The sequence below is a fragment of the Rissa tridactyla genome, chromosome 10 (assembly GCF_028500815.1).
Source record: "Rissa tridactyla isolate bRisTri1 chromosome 10, bRisTri1.patW.cur.20221130, whole genome shotgun sequence".
Classification (NCBI taxonomy): Eukaryota; Metazoa; Chordata; class Aves; order Charadriiformes; family Laridae; genus Rissa; species Rissa tridactyla.
Genome location: NC_071475.1, coordinates 18,544,469 through 18,567,758, shown reverse-complemented (window position 1 = coordinate 18,567,758; position 23,290 = coordinate 18,544,469). Strand labels below are relative to the sequence as shown.

The 23,290-nt window shown below is 46.1% G+C and overlaps 1 protein-coding gene across 3 annotated transcripts in view; it reads left to right on the top strand.

Moving 5' to 3' along the window:
* The first annotated feature begins 731 nt into the window (after positions 1-731).
* The window catches only part of LOC128915648 (6-phosphofructo-2-kinase/fructose-2,6-bisphosphatase 4), a 53,794-nt gene continuing 31,235 nt past the window's right edge, over positions 732-23,290 (top strand). For 2 of the 3 annotated variants that reach the window (XM_054216318.1, XM_054216321.1), the window contains exon 1: positions 17,407-17,562. In XM_054216318.1, the coding sequence (XP_054072293.1) occupies positions 17,451-17,562 (112 nt within the window). In that variant the 5' untranslated portion in view covers positions 17,407-17,450. Of the gene's footprint in view, positions 910-17,406; positions 17,563-23,290 lie in introns of those variants that run through there. The other variant, XM_054216320.1, reaches the window with a different exon arrangement.

The following is a 23,290-nucleotide window of genomic DNA, read 5'->3' as shown; positions in this document are numbered from 1 at the left end:
AAGCAGATGGGTGGCTGTGCCCCGAGTGCACGTATGAGCTGGAATTGTCCTAAATTGCTTCTCGTGGGACCTCCTCAGCTCACTGAAAGGTGGGTCCCAGCCCTGACCTGTTTCCTTACCCCACCTGGAGACACTGGCGAGGGGTGTTGGTGTGTGGGCACATTGGGCCTGTGCTGGGGTCACCTGTGGCTTCTGCTTGTCCGCTCCATTGAGCAGCTGCTCCTGAGTGTGGCTACGTGCTTGTTGCTGATCCAACACCCTTTTCCCTGGAGACTGTTGATCCCTATCTTCTACCAGGCTGGCTGCATTCACATCCAGATCTGCAAAATGGCTACAGTTGCTCCACCTCCCCTCTTTATTTGTGATTTTTTTTACAAAATTCGTCTCACTTAAAAAAAAACAAACCCAAAACAAACCATAAAACGCCGAGTAGAAGGCTAAGGAACGGCGCAAGTCCCGGTAGGGAGCTAGCAGCGGCGGGACCGAGGGAGGGACGGCAGGGCCCGCACCGGCATCACGCCCGGGGCAGCCGGTGCCCGCGTCGCCCCGCGGGGGGACCGGGCGAGCCGCGGGGCGTGCGGGCTCGCCCGCCGCAGAGGTGAGCCCGAGTCCGTCCCCGCGTCCGTCCGTCCGTCCATCCCGGCGCTGCCGGTCGGGAGGGAGCGGCGCTGCCCGGCGGGGCGGGGGCTGCCCGGGGCCGGTCCCCGCCGCTCCGCCCCGCCCCGCGCGGGGCGCGCACACCCGCGGGCAGCTCCGCGGGGCTCCGCGGCCGCCAGGACCCTCCGCCGAGCGGCTTCCCCGTACACCGCCGGGCCGAGCCGTCCTCCGCCGGAGCCGAGCAGGCGCCGCCGCAGATGTGGGGCTGCCGCCGCCGCCGCCGCGGCTGCCCGCAGGGCCGGCGCTGCCGAGGTAGGAGCCCCGGTGGCCGGGGCCTCCCGCTGCCTCCCCCGCTCGGCTGGGTGCCCGCCGCGGGGGGGTTGGTTCTTCCCTTCCCGTGGGGCAGCCCCCCCCGGAGGGTGCCACGCGTGTCGGGGCAGGGCTGGAGGGGCGAAGGTGGCGTTTTGTGGGACGCCCTGGTCGGCGTTTTCCCTTCCAGCTCCGCCAAGGAGGGAGGGTGACCGGCATCGTGGGCGGTGGGGAATCACGGCTTCGTGGGGGACAGCCCGGTGCGGAGGAAGGTTGGGGAGATGTGGTGTGGAAAGAGGGAATCGTAGCGTTCCAGTGCTTGTTTGCTTTCCGAGTTATTTTTGGAAATTGCTTTGCTGTGAGGGATTTATTAATATTTTTTTTAACTGTCTGTGGGAAGGTGTATTTACGTTGTGCTCCTCCAAGCGTCGATGCTTTCCATTGGCCAAGGAAGGCTGTAAAATCAGTGTTTTGGCAAATGCTGATCCAACCGGTTGGTTGTTCTTTCCTATTCCTAATGGCAACACCATAAAAACACGTAATCTGCATCTTTTTTATCTTTCCCTGTGAGATTTGACTGCTGGCTGGTTGGAGCCCTTCCTCGGGAAGGGCTGACTCTCCCTGAGGACCGAGGGGCCTGGCGTGTTCATTAGGCACTTTGTGTAATGCAGGATGACAGCTCTGACGCAAGGGCACCAAAACTTTGAAACATAGGCTCAGTCTTGGTTATGTTTGGGTGTTTTTCCCCCCCTTTCCAGGAATATTGTATTACTAAGGCTGGAAGGCAAACCTGGCGCCTTCCTGGGCTCTCCTGCAGCTGTGGGGCAGGACAGGGAAGCGGGGACGGAGGCAGAAGAAGAGTCGTGTTGCACAAGGGTGTGTTAACGGGACCGGGGAGTCCTGGCCTGGCACCCTGAGCTGCCTGGTGCTGTAGAAAATTGGGTGTCACTGGGTATAGAGTGGCCGTGGCTCCTGCCGGGTGACTCAGAGAATTGCTCTTGTTTACAGCCATCGATTTGCTTCTGCCAGTGTTATAGTAGGCATCTGCCTACTTTGTCCATGCCTGACTCCAACCCAGGGCATGGGAATGGATTTCAGTAAGGTTGGTGGTTTCCAAACCACCTGGACTATGGGTGGGGGAACACCCCAATTAAGCTGTTGTGACGCAGTGATGGGCCACCGCTTACCCGTGGGTGAACTGAAAACCCTTCATTGTTCTTTGGGTTGCGTGTGCGATGCTTGCGCCGGCGTCTTCAATGAGCAGTGATTTGTTGGCTATGCCCAAATGGATACGGCTCTCGCTCCTCGTTCTCAACACCTTGTAGCCTGGCTCAGTGGTGTCTCTTGTAGCAGGTCCCGTTGTGCTCCTGTGGCTCTTCGGAGTTTGGGGAGGGGGGAAAAAAAAAGTTAATGTTGAAGAAATGTGAAGATTCTTTAAGATTTTTAAATCTTTAGAAACAGTAATTCTGAATTAAACATTTTATATTGCTAAATGCTGAAGAGAAACTAGTTAACATGAGGCAAAAACATACTAAACCAAATACAACTCAGAGCGATCCCTTATAGGGTCAGTTGATTTTTGTAGTGCTCTGCAGAGAGCTGAAGATGGGGCTGAATAAATACCGTTTGTGGGACTCCTGGTGCTCATCCAATGTGTTGCAGAGCAGTTTGTGAAGTTTCCAGTAAGTTTGCTTAATGTGGCCTTACTCAGTTGGGAGGCACTCCCATAATTACGGCTGCAATTAAAAGCAATAATATCCATTTACATAAGGTCCCGGTCCTTTTAAATCGGCGCATCATCTAATGAGAGCATTCGTGTAGGGATAGTTATGCAGGACGAGGACACAAAGCTGAGAGCATCGCCGGGGGGGATTTTGTTTCAGAACTGTTTTGAGGTCATTTGAAGGAAGGGTCGGCTTTGAAATAGGACATTTTGTTACAAAAAAGTACTAAGTTATAAATATAACCCTTACCAGTAGTAGGATGTTGTTGAATTAAGTGCTTTTAGCACTTTATTTTTTTTTATATATCACCCATCTAATTTAAAAAAAAATCAGGCTGGTTACTCCAGTATTTTTCTCAATTTGATTGCGTCAATGTTCCTTCTGCTCTTATGAGTAAGAGATTTGGTAAATCCAACTTGCGGATGATATCTTAATTGCTGACGAAGCACTACGGATGTGTTCTAAATTGCTCACTGAAGTTGCATGGTTTCCTTGGGGCTTAAACTGTGCACGTAATGTCCACGAATTTTTCTGTGAGATGAAATGTAAACATTAGACTTTAAATGCTGGAAAACATAATACATTTGGGGAGCATTTCGGCTTTCATCTGAAGGAGGTGACCTGGTGGGTACTCTCACATTCTCACTCTATATGGTTTTTTTGGGTTTTGTTGGTTTTGTGTTGGGTTTTGGGTTTTTTTGTGTGTTTTTTTTTTTTTTTTTTTTTAATTTACTGAATATAGTGTAAGCTTGTGTCCCCACACCCTGGGTGGGGCAGGCCCTCGGGAAGAGTCATAAGGCAAATGTAGTAGAAAGGCTAAAAATTCTCAAAATACAACTGAGGAAGCACCAGCTGTGGGTCTGAGAAGCGCTGCCTTCCTTGGGTCTGCTCTGGTTTTCCCTATAAGCTGTTTTTTGCCCATTTTAAGTCAAATAATTAGTCTGTTAACCTTTTGTCGCAGACATAGCAGTTGACTTGTCTCTGAGAGTGTGTGAGGCAAAGTAATTAAATTGTATAAGGGAGTGAAAGAGAATAACGAACTCCAAACTCACTAGTCTGTCTAGTTGGGCTCTCCAGTGGCTAAAATGAAGTCATTTAAGTTGATTCCTGATTTTACTCAATTTTTATCAGGTACTCAAAGTGGGGATATGGGAAGCAGTCCCACACTGCTTCACACAGGTTGTTATTTTCGGAGGTGGTGGGTTTATTTCAGGTGTGACTTGGTTGTGCAGAGGGGTGGTTTCAGGGGGGGGAAGCACTGGCCTGGCTGACTCCGACGAGACACCACGTGGGGCCAGCTTGGCTAATAACCAGGCTTGGTTATTCTTGGGTGCCTGCCAAAACCTGGCCCTAAATATTGTAATTGCATGCTAATTATGAATGCTGATCTCCAGGTGTACTTAACGTATTACCAGGTGAAGTACTGACCTTGTAGCTGTCGGGTGGTTCCTGGGTGTGATGTGGCTGTTTTAGGTAAAATCACTGTCATGTGGCGGGGCTGCGAATTTGTGTCTGCTCAAAAAGATGCAATGTTTGTGGTTTTGCATGAAATGTGTTTATTTACCCATGCAGTGCAGTTGTAAGTGCCTTTGAGGCGCTTTTTTGATCCTGTCAAACAAACTCATCTCTCATTTGAGAAGCTGGGGAAGGGGGGGGCTCTTGGCATCTGCAGCATTTAAGGATCTGAAGCAGCGCACCAGAATTAACCCTGAAGTCTTTAAGCGTGTAGCTGCCACAGTACGTCCTGAACACAAAGGATGAGTCTCATAATTGCGACTGACTTCTATCCATGTGATGGATAAAAGGCATGTTTTGTAATGTTTTATTAATAAAATGGGACGGATTTGTCATGAGTGCCCTTGTGGAAACAATGTGCCTGTTACAGCTTTAAATTTGCGTGCGTCGGTATAATTTCAGCACAACTGGTTACTTAGATATCTGAAATGACTGTGTGGCATTAGTTTCCAGATGATTCAGTACGTTACTATCTTGTTTACAGGCCATGCATGAGTAGGAAAGGGTAAGTTCTTATTTCCCATCTTCACTCTGAAGTTGACCACCTAAAACTTGTTCCCAAATAATTATTTTCCGGAATGTGAATTTTCTTTTCTTTCTGCATAGTGTCAAGTCTTTGTGTCACAGTCTAGGAGCTGGCTTCACGCACGCTGTGCCTCGGCAGCGGGAATCGCTGGGCTCCCTGCAGCTGCTCTCCTCTCAACTAGAGTTACAACAGCCGCGGATCCGCTGTGGGGCTGGGACGTAGCTGTTGGGTGACGCCGAGAAGTGACTTAGACGTGCTATTTCTGCCTTGCTCCGAAAAGCCGCTTGTGGTGTTGCATCTTTTGAAATGGGTTCGCACGTGAATGATTTCTCCATCTGCAGGCAGCGCTGCGTTTCGTTAGTTGGGTTAGTCCCTGCTGGAACTGCAGAGGCTCGATTGGATCTTGCCTGTGTTTTCGGTGCTTAAATGGGAAAGTCTCCTTCAGCAGCAAGAAATCCTCACGACTGGATTATATACAGTTTGCTGACGGGTAGTTCAAATCACATGATGCAAGGGACAAAGTATTTGTGGTGATTTATTTATGGTTAAAAGCCTCATATGACAGACACTACACACCCCTTTTGACATAAACTAATCGGGGAGCACAACAAACACGAGTTGTTTTGATGTGTCTGAAACTGCTTCGGCTGGTTATCACTGCCACAACAATATTTGGATTTAAGGCTGGCTTTGTCTTCCTTTTAAGGTTTTTTTATGATCCCTGGAAATCTAATTGATGTTGTCGGTTAATAACAAGCAATGTTTGTTGTTCATGGGAACCCTGTGGATATTCTTAAGCATGGAGCTCTGCAACATTTACCTTCTGCATTAAGGAGGGAAAAAATAGAAGAGCTTTGTAGTTTTTCTGTTACCAGTGTAAAACTGGTTTCCCCAAAACAATGGGGAGATTTCAGGGGTTCGTGACCTCTTGCAATTAAAAAATTTCAGATGGCTTGTGAGAGGCAGATGGATGGGGCAGAGGAGGAGGGGGGGAAAAAGGCAGCCCTTGCTGTGGAGGAAACAAGCACTGCTGCTACAGCTGAAGTCATTACTCATTGTTTGTAGGAGATTGATCTAGCTGCATTTTTATTATTATTTTTATTCTGCGAATTGCTTTGTTTGGGGATTAGAATACAGGAACTTAAAATTCAAGCGGTTCTGGAAGAGATGTTGTGGTTAAACCATGACAGATGTCTCCCATGGATTTAGGTCCTGGGGTTGCAATTGCTTTTTTTCTTCCCCAGGTGAGGTCAGTTCCAAGGACTTGGGCTCATCCAGTGGCAATCTCGTGTCCGATGGGACAGGCTGAAGCACTTTGTGTAGTGGGAGCAGTGGCAAGGCAGCTTTTCTCTCTTGGTAGCTGGTGTTCACTAAAATGTAGACCAATGTTTTTGAGACCTCTGTCCTGTGTCAAATAAGGGTCAAGTCAGTCAATGACTTTAGATGTCCTTGGTGGTGAGGGGAGACCCGAGGAGGACACAGACCAACCCACCATGCGGTGGCCAGAGCCACCAAGCCTGGACAGCTGGTTTTTCACTGGACCTGGCAAGCGTAAGGGCTGGTGTCCTTACTTGCTTTTGATTCTTTTCTTTTTGTTTGTTTGTTTTACATCTTTATATCCTGTATATTGTTTTGCTGTCAATTTATATTCGAGTGTCTGAATGTGTATTTACACATTCTGGTGCCAAAGGTTCTCACACACGCTCTATGTGATGGAGTATGGCCTTTTGTACATCTGAATCATTTCTTACAATTTATTTTCTCTAGGGAGACTTGTGCTGAAACAAAGTTATTGTAAGGAGTAGAAAGAAAATTCAGGGGTTTTGTTTAAAAAAAAAAAAAAAGAGAATGTTTCTTTGCTAATATGATGCTGGCGACTCTAACTTGGTAAATGTTTCCCCTTGCAAGAGCTTTTATTTGTAGCATTTGTGTTGTGTAGCCTGTGTGCACTCCATAAATTAGATTATTTTGGCTATCGTAATTTTATTATCCTTATTAAGCTTCCTCATCTACATATTGATCCTGTTATTCTCAGGAAGATGATAAGCCATCTAGCTGTACTTGCAAAATACACAGAAAATGAGAAATCTGCCCTGGAGGCTACAAAGGCTGAGATTCACCAGTGATTTGGATCTCTGTATGTCTGTCCTGTGGTTTTTTTTCCCCTTCAGTGCTAGGTTTTAGACGACACTAAACACCATTGCAGTTTGGCAGATTAAGATTAATTTTGCTTTTATTATAAATTCATTCATCAGTAGCTTCTGAGAAGCTTTGCTCTAGTTTGCTTGTATTTTTTATTTGGATGAATATGCTTCTTTTTCATAAGATTAAGACTATTTCCAGAGGCAGCTGGCGTCACATATGCCATGAGTTTTTTTCCTCCTTGTGTCAGTGTCAGTTTTCCATGCCGGCTTTCCAGAGGGATTTATTCTTTACTGTCAAAAAACAGCTTTTCTGTCTCCGTTGCCTACGGGACATGCATGAAACCAAGTATAACTGTAGGTGCGTGTAGAGGACTGTGGGCTCAATCACTGCCCCATTAACTTGTTGGCTCTTGCTTCCGTTGCCATGGGCTTTTTCCTTAATGACCTACTTATCCCATACGCTAATATATGCTGGAGTACTAAACTCTGTTGGACCTTTAGCTCCTGACCCCCCCATTTTCTGTGTTTGTTCTCTCTCTCAGCCAAGGCTGGTCCCTCTTACAACGTGAGGTTGTATAACTTCCTCCGCAGCCTCTCCTGAACTCAGCCTATTTTGGGTGCTTCTGTCTATTTATTTATGTCACTGAAATGTTTGGACCCCTGTCTTGTTCCTTATTCTGCCTCACCTCTCTGCAGAGTCACTGCATATTCTAACAAATTGTTGTTGTTTTTTCTTTCATGATACTCTTTCCCCCTTCCCCGTCCGGTGTTTCCTCCTCCTCCCACAACTTGACCTTGCCTTGCTCTTGTTGCCCCATGCCCTATTTCAGGCGTTCTCATGGCTTCAACTTCTATTATATGCTGATGACTCACAGATGCATTTTACACCCCTGACGGTTTGTCACCCGGTCCAGCGGCTGTCTTCCCCCTCGTCTTTTTCTCTTTGATTTCTCCATCAGTAGTCATTCAATATGTCAGGCCCCAACCCCCTGATGGTGCTTCCTACGTTCTCTTTATCTCTTGTCTTTTAACATGCTGACACCTGATAGGTGGCTTCATCCCAAAGTCTTCATGATTTTTGTTGAATTTGTTTGTTTTACTGCACTTGGATGACACGCAAATTCTGCATTTCTTTATTGTCAATATATTTCTCCGTTTGTAGCTCATCAGACAACTTTCCTAATGCATGTAATGACATTTAACAGATGTTTTGCTTTAAAGTGGCTGTCCTGAGAAATTTTACTTCTGAAATCAGTTGATAGCGCTTGGTTTTAAAGATAGCATTAAGTATTTTAGTTCCACTCTGAGAAGGCAGCTGCCCTTGTTCTGTTGGGTTTTCTTTTATATTTAGCAGCCCAGCTCTAGCTGTTAGAAACAAGTGGGATTCATGGCATCCTAGCTGAATGAAAGGACAAAGGATATGTATACGTTATAAAATATCTAATGTAAATAAAATATCTACTATAAAACTAGTTATAAGTTAGCATAATTAATCAATTTTTCAGCCTGGAGGAGGGGTTTCTTTTATTCAAAATTGCTAATCCTTTCCTCACGTTCCTTTTAGCTGTATTCTTACTTGCAACAGCAACCCCAGATTCGGAATTGGGAAGGTTTTTCTCATAAGTTTATGTGACTGGAAAAGAACAGAGAATTTTAAGGTGATAGAGACACTTTCAGACTGCTTAATAGAGATTGCTTTTATGCAGGTTCGATAGGCACAAAGACAAACATCCTAGTGGGTGCAAGTATGTTTTGCTTTCCTTTGAAATATTACAAATCTGTCAAGCCTTGGATTCCCTGGGTTGTATCTCGGGTTCCAGGTAACTGATGCAGCAGTGGATAAGCGGAGTCGCTGATGTATTGCACTTCCAAGGAAGAGGAGCGCGTATCAGGGTACACCCACCTGCTGTCCAGAGGTTGTGCAAGGCTGTACGTGCTGTTGCTGTAGTAACAACATTGGATCCTACCAGAGCAATGTGTAGGAACGACTGTCCTCGGTAGACTTAACCATCTTGGAAACTCAGTATTTTCTATTTTCAGTTAGCCTCTAGACCCATGACTGTAGATAGGCAATTTGTGCAAATGACATGTATTTTAATGTCCTTTTTCTGCACTTCTTAGAAGCACACGCCCCCCTCATGTAAATAGTTTGATGTCCCTGATATACAGTAAGCTACAAAGGGTTTTTTAACACTAGGTTGCGCTCAGAAAGCATGAATAATGGATGCCATCTTTCCTTTATGTTGTGCCGTAACAGGAAGATTGAAAATGTTGCTTAATGTTGTGACAACGGAAATAATCTTAAGCAATACCTGGAAGCACCACTTGAGGGTCTGGCTTATTTTTCAAGGACATAATTTCAATGCTCTCTCAGAGGTGAAGGTGGGAGGTGGCTGCTTGGACTGGGGATGTAAAGAATTAGTGATTTATCCTTTAGATTTAATAAACACGGTTGATGCAGACCAGCCTCAAATCCATGCCTCATTTTAGACTTAACACAGGAAACTTCCTTGCATGAGACCAATGGCATCTCATTGATAGGGTTTATCTCCAGACGTTAGGTTTCTCCCACGTTTAAAATAGAGCGATTACTTCTTCTGAAACGTGATAAACATCTAAACTAACATCTTTATATATTTAGAAATAATAAAAGTACTCTGAATGGCCAAGCTTTCAAGAATGGTTCACGTAAAGATAAAGAACAAAGTGACAGTGTAGCAAGGTGCTTTGGTTTTGGTTTTTTTTAGTTGTTAATACTGTCTGTGTGAATCTCGGTTTATGCTCAGGGATTCTCATGCAATCCACATGGTGGTGGGATGATGTTCTGCTGATAACCTGCGTCTCTCCAGGTAATCTTAGACTGTCTGATAGGTTTTACGTGCGTACAACACGTGGGTTCTGTAGAAAGCCATGCAAGAATTTATCGATACAATTCTTACAATACACCCCCTATATAGCTATATATAGCTAGGGTTTGTTTCCTGGTCAGTAGGTCGTCATGGTTTTGAAAACATAACTGTGCTGGTATCAAGCCACATGTAAGCACTGCTGTAAGGGATGCATCGTTGTTTTGCATGCACAATGAATAACTATCACGTATTTATACGTCTTTGTGGGATCTTGGATGTTGTTTAAATCTGTTCCCCAATTAGCACTGAAGAGATTTCTTGTTCTTAGTAGTAGCTTATTCTTATATAAAGCATGATTATGTATGTTGGTTTTTTTTTTTTTTTTGAATCTCTTTAGTAGATTGATCTGTAGCCAGGAAGTCTAGTAGTAAAATGAACTCTTAGAAAATAACTTCTAAAGGTTTTGTTGCTGAGGGCAGATTCTTTTTTAGTTCTGAATCCTTAATGGCTTTGCTTGTCTTTGAGGTAGCAGTGTACTTCAAAACAACTGGAACTTTTTCCCTTTAGGCAGTGATAGGAAATAGGATATGGAGTGGATGGTGCCAGTAATAAACTTCCTTGTTGCTCAGAAGTGGAGTAAGTGCTAGGGCCATGTATCACAAGGCCTGATCCTTGTGATTTCAGTTGGTTTGGAATCAAGTCCTTAATAGCGGGATGTGTGAAGATGGTATGGGGAACCTGCTGAACTTGTCATGTGGGCTGCTTGAAATTTTTGGGGACTTAGTGGGCTATTTGTCATTTTTGTTGGTTTGACTACTGGGATATTAGGCTGAGTGGGAAAACAAAAAGGATGGTACTTTTGGTTGAGGAGAAGACCATAGGCAGTCTTGAGGAGATGGGAAATTGTCAGTTAACAAGTTGACGTAACAAAAAGTCCTGAGAAACTGAGCCGAGAAGGTATGAATCAATGCGTGTTATTTTGCTAATATAGTATTACATCTCTCTTCCCTGATTGCTCATTGTGCATGCAAAGCTCTTAATGGGAAGGAACTTGTTCTGTTCTCTGTGGGAAGTTGTGTGAGAAGTTTTTTAACTTGTGAGGCATCTCTTCTGTAGGATGACTGTTCCCAAGGCATCATCTGTCATCATCTAGGAGCTCAGGAAAAGCCTGGGAAGGAGAGAGCCACCTTTTCGGTTGCTAGTGCACCGTCCTTTATCCTTAGGTTTCCTTGGGAATTGAAGAGCAAAGTTGAGTTACTACTTGCCTTACAAAGGTGACAACATACCTAGTAGACAGCCACTGTCTTTTGGGCTGGTTGTTAAGAACTGCTCTTCCGCAGTGAGGAAAAACCTGCCAGGCTTGATCTGTACTTCAGGAACATGAGAATTACCTGGGGGAGGGAGCATTCTGTCCCCTGCTGAGGTGGTAATGTAATAAAAGATGTGATCGAACAGGCTAAGTGCCCATCTGCTCCACAGTAGTTTTGGTCATTACTGTGGAAACTCAGTGCAGTTGTAAATTTTTGGATGTTGTTGTTACCCAGAAGCTGCAGCTTTTCACCATGTAAGAGCACTGTAACAAATGCTTGGTCAAAATGAAAAAAATCAGCACGACAGCGTATGAAGTGTGTGGGGAGAAATCTCTCCCATTCCACCCGAGATCCAGTTTTGAAATGTTGGAGTGTTGTTCCTTGTGAACAAAAAGGGTGAAGCATAGTTGTACATATCGTCACCATCCCTTCTAATTGGCTCGTGGTGTTGTAACTGCCTTGTATATTAGATAGCTGTTGCTGGCTGTCCTCAGGTGATGCTTCCAGCTGCACAGATTTTGACCAATGAAGGACTACCACGAGCCTGTTGAAGGTATACCTGACTTTTTTTTTTTTTTCATTAAAAGACAAAATCAATTATAACTTCAATAGGAATTATCCTGTATGCTTTATACAAATATTGTGATGCAGCATAGCAGGCTGCCAGTTAGCTGGTCAGAGTGATCTAGTCCATGTGGACACGGGGACCGTTGGTTGGATGTTGAAGCTGGATACATAAAATATGTGTGTGGCTGAAGACTGTGCTGGTGTGCGTCTGTGTTTCTTGAATAACATTCATCCTTAATGATCTTTGCAAATTCTGCGTTCCTCTGTGCCTCCTTAAACTGTGCTGAAACTAAGCTGCTGATGTGCTATGTGGCTGAAGTCTTTTGGAGCTGTGAGCTGGGGTGTGGGGGCGCATACGCCATCACTAGATACCTTCTTAGATGAGGAATAAGGACTCTGTCTCTTCCTCTTGCCATTGCAATATGTAGGAAATGCAGATACTTATTTTTAAGATGTTATAATTTAAACAAATTCCTGCTTGTTACTTCTAGCTGGAAGAGTAACCTGCTGGTTTACAATAGATAACACCTGGATTTAGGTTTTTGCCAGCAGTTTATTGCCAATTGTGTGCATAGAGGTCGGATACTATTTGTTTTCTCAGTGACAAGTAAATAGCTGATAATTTTGACACCTAGAAGCGTTCAAGGCCAGGTTGGATGGGGCTTTGAGCAACCTGGTCTAGTGAAAAGTGTCCCTGCCCAGGGCAGGGGGGCTGGAACTTTAGATGATCTTTAAGGTGGAACTAGATGATCTTTAAGGTCCCTTCCAACCTAAACCATTCTATTCTATGATATGAATACAGGGATACAAAATTTACTTCATGACATTGTGGTAAGAGAATTGCTTTAGAGAAATGGGTTAATGAGGAAATGTAAGTTGTTGGTGTTTAGTATCTAGAAAGAAATGGGGATATTTAGTTTTGAGTATGGACTTTCCCCCTTCCCCCCTCCACTAATTTATGTTTTTTCATGTGGTTGAGAAAATAACTCAGGATTAGTAGATAAACTCTTCTTCCCTGTCGCTTTCTGCAACCTCTGAGTCTACCTTGGGTGCCTAAAAGCCGAGAGTTGGTGTATTTTAACGCTAGCGTTCTGTGAAGCTTCGCTATCTGCTGGTGCAGTGTTTACAGCGTCACTTAGCTGTACGTTTCGGAGCTGTAAAAGCGCAGGAGTTAATTTTTCCAGGGGGATAGCCTGGGTACAGGCCAGCTGCTGCACCTCGCCGTGCTTAAACGAGCTTCCACCTCGCAGCGCCCGAAGCCCCTGCAGACCCCGGCTCCGGTGTCCCCAACCCCCCGGTGCCTGAGACCGGCCGCCAGGGGGCGCCCCCGGAGCGGCCGCGGGCGGTGCCAGGGCGCCACCTGGCGGGCGCGGCCGGAGCCCCGGCGTCCTGCTACCCGCCGGGCGGGGGGGTCTCGGCGGGGCTCCCCCAGCAACGGGAGGCCTCGGACGGGACCCGGTGGGGGCAGTGACGGCCTCGGCTCCCAGTCCCCGTAGACATCTCCGGTTTGTGCGGCGTTTCGCAAGGGCACGGGGTGACGGCTCGGAACGCTCCCGAGCGTTGGTGGTTTGAGCGGCTCCGTCCCTCCCGGCTGACATCACACGCCGCCGCCGTAAACGCCGGCGGTCAAAGGGGGGCAATGGGAAGCTTCTGCTTTAGCAGCTTTTTATCTTGAAAATCGTCCTCTGTGTTTCAGGAACTTCCCAGAAAAAGCTTCCTTGTGCTTTGCCACGAGAACAAGGTCAGGATATTGTCGTAGTCTGGTCAGGGCTGGCACGGGCTGGATGGACGGGCCCAGGCCAGTGGTGTGAGGTTCACCAAGGCCAAGTGCCAGGTCCAGCACTTGGGTCACAACAACCCCATGCAGCGCTACACGCTTGGGGCAGAGTGGCTGGAGAGCTGCCCGGGGGAAAAGGACCTGGGGGTGTTGGTTGACAGCCGGCTGAATATGAGCCAGCAGTGTGCCCAGGTGGCCAAGGCAGCCAACAGCATCCTGGCCCGTGTCAGGAATAGCGTGGCCAGCAGGACTAGGGCAGTGATCGTTCCCCTGCGCTCGGCACTGGGGAGGCCCCACCTCGAGTGCTGTGTCCAGTTTTGGGCCCCTCACTACAAGAGAGACACTGGGGGGCTGGAGCATGTCCAGAGGAGGGCACCGGAGGTGGTGAGGGGTCTGGAGCACAAGTCCTGTGAGGAGCGGCTGAGGGAGCTGGGGGTGTTCAGCCTGGAGAAAAGGAGGCTGAGGGGAGACCTTCTCGCTCTCCACAGCTCCCTGAAAGGAGGGGGTAGCCGGGGGGCTCAGTCTCTTCTCCCAAGTAACATGTGAGAAGCCAAGAGGAAACGGCCTCAAGTTGCGCCAGGGAAGGTTTAGATTGGATATTAGGAAAAAATTCTTCACCAAAAGGGTTATCAAACATTGGAACAGGCTGCCCAGGGAAGTGGTTGAGGCACCATCCCTGGAGGTATTTAAAAGATGGGCAAATGTGGTGCTGAGGGACATGGTTTAGTGGTGGACGTGGCAGTGCTGGGTTAATGGTTGGACTCAATCTGAAAGGTCCCTTCCAACCTAGATGATTCTGTGATTCTATGAAACATCTCACATGCTTGATCTCGGGGCTTGGCACAGCGTGGGGACGACTCCGCAGCCATCCTGCTTAGAGAAACTGCGCATTGTGACCTCTGGCTGTGTCTGTGTACTCTTCAGTCATTTCACAGGTATCTGTTGAATCTCCTGCACTGCAGAAGGGCTTGTTTTTTGTGTGAACTGTTTTTTTTGTGTGAGCTGTATCTGCTGTGCTCTGTGCGGTGAGGGCGTTGGCACCCAGAGGACCGGAAAGTCTTCTTTTCTTATTCCGAGTAGTGAGCCTGGTGCTGCCGGAGAGATGGTGGGAAGACAGGAGGGAGAGATGTTGGGTGATTTATGGATGTTTTACAGGCTGTCAGGCTGTAAAGTGGTATCTTTACTAGGGAAATGAGATACGTGAAAGTGAGTTGCAGATATTGTGGAACTTGTATTATATGGTTACCACACGATACAGATGATGTACAAAGTAGGGTTTCTGTATGATCAAGCAGAAGCCTTGGTTCAGTCTCTTTTATTTGTACCTGACTCAGAAATAATTACCCCTTGCTGTATGCATTAAACCCTGAGAGTTTCCTGTCTTGTCAGTCACTCATTTGAAAAGAATAACTCTGTTATTTGGCTCAAGCACGTTCTGTTTCTGTGCAGCAGTTCATTTTCCACGACTGCCTTTCCCCTTGACGCTTTGCCTCTGCAGAGGGGTGCGTTTTCAGGTAAGCTTTCCGCTCAGCGTGGCCCTGAGAGCAAAAGCTTTGCGTAAAAGCCTTCCAAGGAGTAAAGGCTTATTTGTGGTTTCCCTGTAGCAAACAGAGCCCGGTCTCCAGCACTTCACCTGCGGGAACCAGCCCTGCTTCTCACGCCTTTGCATTAGGACAGTGGTTGATGACAATGTGATTGTGCAGGTGGTGATCTCTATCATTTATTTGGAATTGAATGAGCAATGTTTATTTGTTCTGTCTTTTTCTAGGAATTGAATGTAGTGCTCTTGAAAACCATGTTTTGAAACAAGACCTCAGGAGTGGCATGGTATTTCTGTATTTGCTTTTTCTGTGTCTCAAAGAGCCCATTGCTGCACTGAGGTTATAAAAAAACCCCGCAACTAACCCTTAAATAAGTTTGGTCAACAACACAATAGCATAAGTTTGTCGTGAATCAAGCTGAAATCTTCACCTCACAAAAATAAAGGCTAGCAGGTGTCCACGCACACCTCTAATGTCATTACAAACACCTGGACAAACCCTTACCTAAGCTTCGTGCAGGTGACACTTCTTTAAATCTGCCCGAGCAAGAAGAGAGTTCACTGATGGTGTGTCTCATGCTTGGGGGACAAGACTTAGAAATGTGGTAATTCACACTCCAGGCCTCTGAAAAATGCTATTCTTGTATGAACAGCATCAGGTCAGTGTTTTCAGCTGCGAGGCAGGTGTGTGGGTGGAGTTTCAGTTCTTGTGCAGTGTGGGGATTTGCAGAAAGGAGGTACGAACTTTGTTTCTAGAGACTGGAAGGATTTCATACGTTTTCCACTCAACATATGCAAAACAATCCTGAGAAGTGTATTTTATAAATCGGCATTCCTGTTAATCTCTTGTTTCTGTTAATATGACATCTGTTGTGGGCTTGCCTGGCTTTCTTGGAGGCACGGTGAGGAAAGCTAGAGGGTGCTGGCGGTTGCATCCCCTCGCCGGCATGGGGAGGGTTAGGTGGGTACGTCCTGATGCTGGACTCGACCCTGCAGTCAGCCATCCATCGCGATATTCCGTCTGCGCACGGGAGACGGGCTTCCGGGATTAACCTGGAACACAGATTAGACTGTTCCTGCTCACAGCTCTTTCGGCAGCTGTTGGAAGTAAATACATACTTAATAGGAGAAAGCAAGAAGCTTTTAAGTGTTCAAAAACTCCTTCTCTTCGCTCCTAGTTTTCTGACCCTTGTAATGTAACTCCTATAAACCCTCTGCCCCTCCCTGCTTTGGCTATCAGCTCCAAACAAAATCAGGAAAAAAATGTTAGGGTGAAAATATAGTGCAGGCGCCGACAGTCGAAAACTTGTAATCAGTCTCGAAGAGAAGGAAATCAGCTTTGAAAAGAGGGAAGGGCAGGTCAAGCAAACATGGTTTTGGAAAAACAGTGCTAACTCTCCTCAGGGTATCCCACCACATGTCTCTGAGAACTGATTTTCTGTTGTTTAGAAAGCTACGGTTTAGCTTGTAATGGAAAAGAAAAAATAAAAATGATCCTCGGATGCTGAGAGTTTTACTGGTATCTAAAATATATATAATGTATTGACCTGCATTTGTATTTAGGCCAGTGTCATAACATCCGAGTACTTGAGAGTGGATAATAATGAAAGTGCATGTTGCGCTTTACTACTGTCTTTTCAGTGTGTTGCGTTAATCTTCTGTAAAATAGACAGAGATGCATGTAATAACGAAATATTGAGCTTTTTTTAGGACTTTGTTCAGCCCAGTTCATGAGCTGGGTTTCTCTGGGTTGTAAAAGCGATGTGGAAATGCGAGAGCGCTGGATGCTGTGTTTAGCCACACCAGGGCTCCTACTGCACCACGGGATCTTTCCAGGGTAATTTGAGTAGTCTTTTTTGGGAGCTAAAGATCACAGGATCATAGAATGGTTTGGGTTAGAAGAGACCTTAAAGATCATCTAGTTCCAACCCCCCTGCCATGTTAGAAACCTATTGTTTATTTGTGGTTTTCTGCATCGGTATTAATTCAGCCTTCAGGCCAAAATAGAGCATAATTGGAAAAATACATCAGTCAACGCATGACTTCTTAAAACACGTTGCGTGCTCCCTGGACACGCTAATTTTAAGGCTTTAAAAAAGGCCCCTCCTGAGGCGGTTCTGAGGCGTTCCCTGCAGCCGCTCCTCAGTGGCCACCCCCGGCTGTGCCCCGACCCCTTGTTTTTGTCGCCCGCAGGCACAGCCCCGCTTCCCTACCGCTTTTCCCGGGGCCGGTGCCAGCCTGGGGCCGGTGCCAGCCCCCCCTCGGCTTGGCGTGGAGACCCCATTTTGAAAAATAAACTGCGGGACGCGGGCTCACCCTGCCAGGCCGCCGCCCCCTCGGGGCCTGGGGACGGAGCCTCTCCCCTGAGGGAGCCGGGGCAGGAACCGAGGCGGGGAACTCCGTGTGGGCCTAAGGGCCCCGACCGGGCCGGGGACAGGGGGCGGCGGGGCCGTCGCTTCCCTCAGGGAGGGTGTCGGGGCCGCCGCTTCCCGCGCCCGGCCTTGCCTCAGGGGGCGGCGCGGCCTCGCCCCCGCCGGGCTGGGAGGCGGTGCCCGCCCCGCCCGCCGCCACTGCAGTGGGAGCCGGGCGAGGATGGCGGCGGCGGCGGCCTCGCCGGCGCGGGAGCTCACGCAGAACCCGCTGCAGAAGACTTGGGAGCCCTACGACAACGGGCTGCCGGCGGGGCACAGCGCCCAGCGCGGCGGTGAGCGGGGCGGCGGGGAGGGACGGACGGATGGATGGAGAAGGGGTCTGCCCGGGCCGCGCTGTCGGAGCCCCGGCAGCTGTCAGCGGCCCCTCCTCCTCCTCCTCCTCCTCGGTTGAGCCGGGCCCCGTCCCCGGGGGCGGCTCGGCCTCAAGGGGGTCGGGGTGTGAGGAAAGCCGGTAGGGCGCCGCCGCCCTTGTCGACCCCCCCCGAGCTCCAAGTCCTTTTTTCGGGGCTTTAAGGCGCCTCTCGCCTCTGGTGCGAAAGGCTCGCGGAATGGTTGCCCCCGGGCCGGGGGCGATGTGTCGGGGACCACCGGCGGGTCTGTGGGTGAGAACCCCCGGAGCGCCGGGGGAGGCAGAAGACCCCGAAGCTGGCGGGTCTGCGCCCGACGGAAGGCGACAAAGCCCTGTGGGAAGAGCATTGTCTTCTCAGGGGCTTTTGTTGGGTTGGTTTTGTTTTTCTTTTTTTTTTTTTTTTTTTTTCCCCGTCTTTTAAACGTTGTGGTTTTTCCAAGGAGCGTTTATATTCCGTATATTCTTCTTGAAGGGAAGCTTAAAAATGTCACTGTATTTTTTTTTTTTTTCTTACAAGGCCAATGCTGCATCAGGCCATCTGTTGTATGAGTTAATGACTTTCCATATTTTGAGGTGCAGCCAACCAAGTCATCAGCCTCTGAAGACTTTGGCTGTGGCGTTGTTTGTAAACCGTGGTTTATTAACAAACTTTGCCTCTTTTTTTTTTTCTCTCTTTTTTTTTTTTTTTTTTCCTGTTACTTAAATAACTGAGGTTTGGTACACGGCAGTTTGACGGACAAAAGGGCCTTTGTGGTGTGGAATTGTTTTTATTTGTCATGCAAAGAGGCAGGGCTGACAGAAGGGGCTCAGGGCTCTGCTGCTGCTCTGCTCTGGCCCTGCTTTGGTCCAGCCCTTGCTAAAAAAAAAAAAAAGCCTAAACATCCTTAGTTTCTGCTAGGAAGCAGGTGTGTGCTTCTTTGTGAACTGAACTACTCCAGTATCTGTAAAATAGTAGGTCTTAAGAGGAGATGAATGCTGAGATAGGAAAAGGGTCAGAAAGTGTGTGTAATTGCTAAAGAGAATGCTTAATTTTGGTCTTAACGTGGCATCTCTTTTCCAAACAAAATCACATTTGTTACAGCTTTGACACAGACACTGTTTTACAAAAAAAAAAACTCAGAAGAACAAAATTGCATATTGGTCACGTGTAATCTGGTGACATACAGAGTCTTCCTGGCAGAATTATTTAGCTTCTCTTGACTATAAACTAACTTTAAAAAAAAATATTTTACATACCTGTGTTGAGAGGTTTTTTTGTAGGATTCTATAGTTTTTGATGCCCAAGACTCCTTACAATTGAGAAACCTTCTTGCAAAAAAACCAACAACCCAACCAACAGATTTGGAAATACTTCTAAAAATTTTTTTGCTTTTGCGCGCATTTGCTCTTGCAGTATACCATAGTATAACTACAGTCATTTGTGATACAGACACCCTAGAGAGGAGCAGAACTTACTCTTCTTTGACAAAACCATCTATCTTGTTTCAGCAAACTGAGAACAACACTGTAATTTTTCCCTTGCAGGGGGGCTGCAGAGCCCTTTATCCTCAGATTTCCATGTATCGTGTATTGCCCCATGTTCTGATGAGGCAGCACGACCTGCAGGCCCTGTAGCAGCTCAGGATGGACTGCCCAGGCCATGGGTCATTTGGGCAGTGCTGGGTTGACCAGTTCTCTGCTTTTACAGATATAACTCTGTCAAACGTTACTGTTCAAAAAATACAAGCTCCAGTTGGAAGTGGATTTCTTGTTCTCAAGAGTGTCTTTCCAGTGGAAGCAGTGAAGCTAATCGCTCTGATGTCTGCTGAATTTCTGGGCTAAGGGAGATGAACTCTTTTCAGTCTCCTTTGGTTGGGCTTTTTCTTTCCTCATTTATGCTGATGACCTTTAACAGCGCTACTTTTAGTCTTACTTTATCTTTCTAGAAGGTGGATGAGCAGAATCGTGCACGCTTCCAGTTGAGGACTTGGCAGATCCCTCTTCAAAGGGACTTACCCATGTTAGCTGTTTTTTGTGTGATTTTCTAAAAGTTGTAGCAAATGCATTTATCTGGAGAAGAAATCTGGTTAGCTGTACCAGGATTCAGCTGTCACAGGGCTTTGAAGAGCTAGTTCTTTTAGTCTGTGCATTACCAGGTCTTCAAGGAGGAGTTCTGGCTGAGTGCAGCTGGAACCCACTGAGCTTGTACTGCTGGTGAGATCAGTAAAAGGAAGGTAACTCTTCTAAATGACCTCCCAAAGACAGACGTTAAGTCAGTAGAAATGTACATTTTTTTTATTAATAACTGCCATTTACCTTTTGTGGTCTTTTGTCAAAGGTTTTGTAAAGAGGTTGCAGTAAAGCTACTCTTGGCATCGGATGTCAGATTGCTTCAGGCTCTATAAATCAAGCGTTGGGCTACAAACATGGACATAGAAAAATAAATAGCCAAGTATGCTGTAGTGAAAGTTGTTTTGAGAGCCTGGCAGAGGATGTTTGTAGAGTGAGAGATAAATAGTGAACTTCCCGTGTTTAAACATTATTTTTCCCCCAACTGCAGTTAATGGCTTTGTTTCCCTAAAGCTGCTGGAATTTGGTCTTTCTAGAAATTTTTATTTGCTGTTCATACAGCAGTATGAATGTACATTGGGTCCCCCCCCAAAAAAAATTATCAAATGAAAATTGAAGATTATCTTTGCTCTAAAGAAAGAACTCTACCCTGTGAGCTCATGCTGCTTATGTGTATTTGTACTCCCAACCCTAGGAACTGAAGACAGAGAAAGCGAATGAAGTAACGACAGCACCCAGCTGTAGCCTGAGGATCGGGATGTATGATGGGGCCATTGCTGGTGGCATCAAAGCTGTAGGAAGCAAATGGTAACCCCCAGTAAGTGGTGGGCAGAGCTGCTAGGAGCTGGTGGCAGGAGGCTGGCTAGAGGACAAATATGAATTCTGAATCCCTCGTACCAAGGTGATTTTAGAAGCTGGTGATTTGGGCAAAAAGAGGAGAGAGAAATTGGAAGGTGATGGACTTCTTCAGGCATAGGAGCAGGATGCTTTTTGGGAAGAGCAGGAGAATGGGGAACTCGTCCCGGCGGGATGCGGAGGAGGGTGTCTTGATTGTCATCATTATCGACAGGAAAAAATGGATTAGTAATAGTTAAATGGGGTAAGTGATAGGGGAAAACGTGTAGGGCTAACCTTATTTGGAACAGTGGTTGTGTTGGCTTATAGTTAAAGATATTTCTGTATGAGCCTTTAAATAGTACAGTGATTCTGGAGAACCAGCCTTGAGTTGAAGGCCATAGGAACAGCAAGAATCCTTCATAAACTTCAGATGGCTAACCGTAGCAGCTTGATACAAAAAGCATCTGACCTTAAAAGTTGGCTTAAAAATTTAACGCAGATAAGGAAAAAACCAAAATCTCGTTTTGAGTGAAAAGAAGGGACAACTGATAATATGTTAGGTAGTAGGTGAACTTGAAAAATAGCAGCTGTTGTCTCTGATTTCACAAGATCATGTAGGTTTTGAGGGTTGATGAAACGCTGCACAGCTGATGTAGGTTGTTCAGTGTCCCAGTTTGGTTTCACAACCTTCTGCATTTTGGATTATTTCACAATAGAGTTTAAGAGGCAAGGAATGAGCATGTAGTTTCTTCTTTTCCTTGACTGAGAAGTTTTAAACTTTAGAAGGGTAGTCAGTCATAATTTTACTCTGAGCTGCAACTTGCTGTGTTGTTCAGTAGCATATAAGAAATTTTTAACTGGGATAATGTATTTGCTGAAATTGCAATATTTGATTTTAATGTGCTTCATCACTGGGCGATTTTCCTTCACTGATTGGTATTTTCCGCGTGTTTTTTGTGTGTTCCCACTAAGGGAGGGGATGCAACATAATATTTCTTTTTGATGCTGCTGTTATAAACATGCAATCTTGCATGCATATATTACAAACATGTATTAAAGAAAAAAACTGAGTAAAGTCATAGAGAGTCTTTAGCAAATGATGGCATACAGACCTGTAAGTTTTGTTTTGCTGTTCTGAGTGTGTATGTTCCTCTAGCAAAATCAGTGTAGATAGCACATCCACAGGTTGGGGCTGTCAGAAACCCTTAAGAGTTATATATGTGAAGCAGTACTAAGAAATGAGTTTGCTTTCTCGAGACTAGATTGTGTGGAGAGACTTCTGGAGGTAAACCAGACAATGAGCAGTAAGGAATTGAGAGAAAGCTGTGCTTTGCTGTCTACCTTGGCTCTGCAGCTTGCACCCGTATAACTACTTTTGTGCTGCAAATTGTTCTTCATATAAAGTGAATGCTGGTGAGGTGCTGTGAAAAGAGGAGTTGTGCTGTTGGGAAAATATTAAACTAAAGAGGCTTTTTAATTCCAAGAGTTAGATATGTGTAACTTGTGGTTTGTTTGTCGTTTTTTTTTTTTTGTCAGTCCACATCCTCATGTCAAAATTGCTTACATTTCTTCAAAGGAAGGTGTAAATCTTGAGACTCTGACAATTTTAATACTGTCATTGGAATGAATGTTCCTCCCCACTTACAGCAGGTGTTGGCAATGTTTTGTTGAGAAAGTTGTGGTTCAGATAAAGTGAAAGAAAATGAAATTATTTTTAACTTTTGAGAACTAGATACCTCCTCAGATGGTTTAATCTCGTCTTTTTTACTGAGCTAATGAGCAAAATTAAGCCTTGTTAATGACACAGGATTGTAAGGAAGAAAACAAAAACCTTTGTTTGCTGTGCTGAGTCTTATGCGTGTTGTTGAGAATGCTACACTGAGGTACAGAAGAAATAAAATAGTTGTTTTGTGTGCTTTTATTTTTAGTCTTGTCATTTAGCTGTTTTGGCCAGCTAACGTGCCTTTGTCTTCTACTTCCGTATGCGTAGGTGCCCTTGTCATGAAGTGCCACCTGTGTAAGTGATATTAGACTGCAACCACCGTTGGCCATCTAAACGAGAACACTTTTTATTGTCCCGAAATTTAGATTGCAAACTGGCATCTTCTTGTTGAAGACAAGCACTAATGGTTGGTATATGCTGTAGCACTGTGCACTGTGTAGTGGTGTTTCCAGGGCTATGGCATTATGGAAAAGCAGAGTGTTTAAAATAATTGAAATCAGTGGTATTTCTCCTTTTGGTGTGCAGGGCATCTGTCTTACTGGTGTCTGGCTTTAAAGAGGAAAAGCTCTCTTGGTCAGCCTGGCACCTGATCAGAATAGGATTGCAACTTGATTGGGATCAGCAGATAATTCCCTTGGTTTCTGCTATATGGTCACAAGCTAAATAGCAGTGCACAGAGTAATCAGAATAACAGATTAGGCAGGCATGTTAAACTGTATGCATCGGGCTCTCTTACAGGCACTTTTTGCTAGTTTTTGTACTTTCTTTGAGGAAATTCATGTAAAAATGCAAGTGAGGCCAGACTGGCACACTAACTGCTTGGCAGTCGGAGGAAATGTCCCTCTTGCGTGTTGTTGTAGCTGTGTTGATTCGCTCAGGGAGAAGATCTTCTACAAACTGACGTAGGCAGTAGGACTTCACTTAGAGAGCGATTGTTGGTGTAACCTGTGAAGCAACCAGTTAAGTGGGTTGTAGGTTTCTTCACAGTAGCTTCCTAGCCTTTAGTTTTGCAAAATGGACTTTTGCTCCAGTATAGATTTTT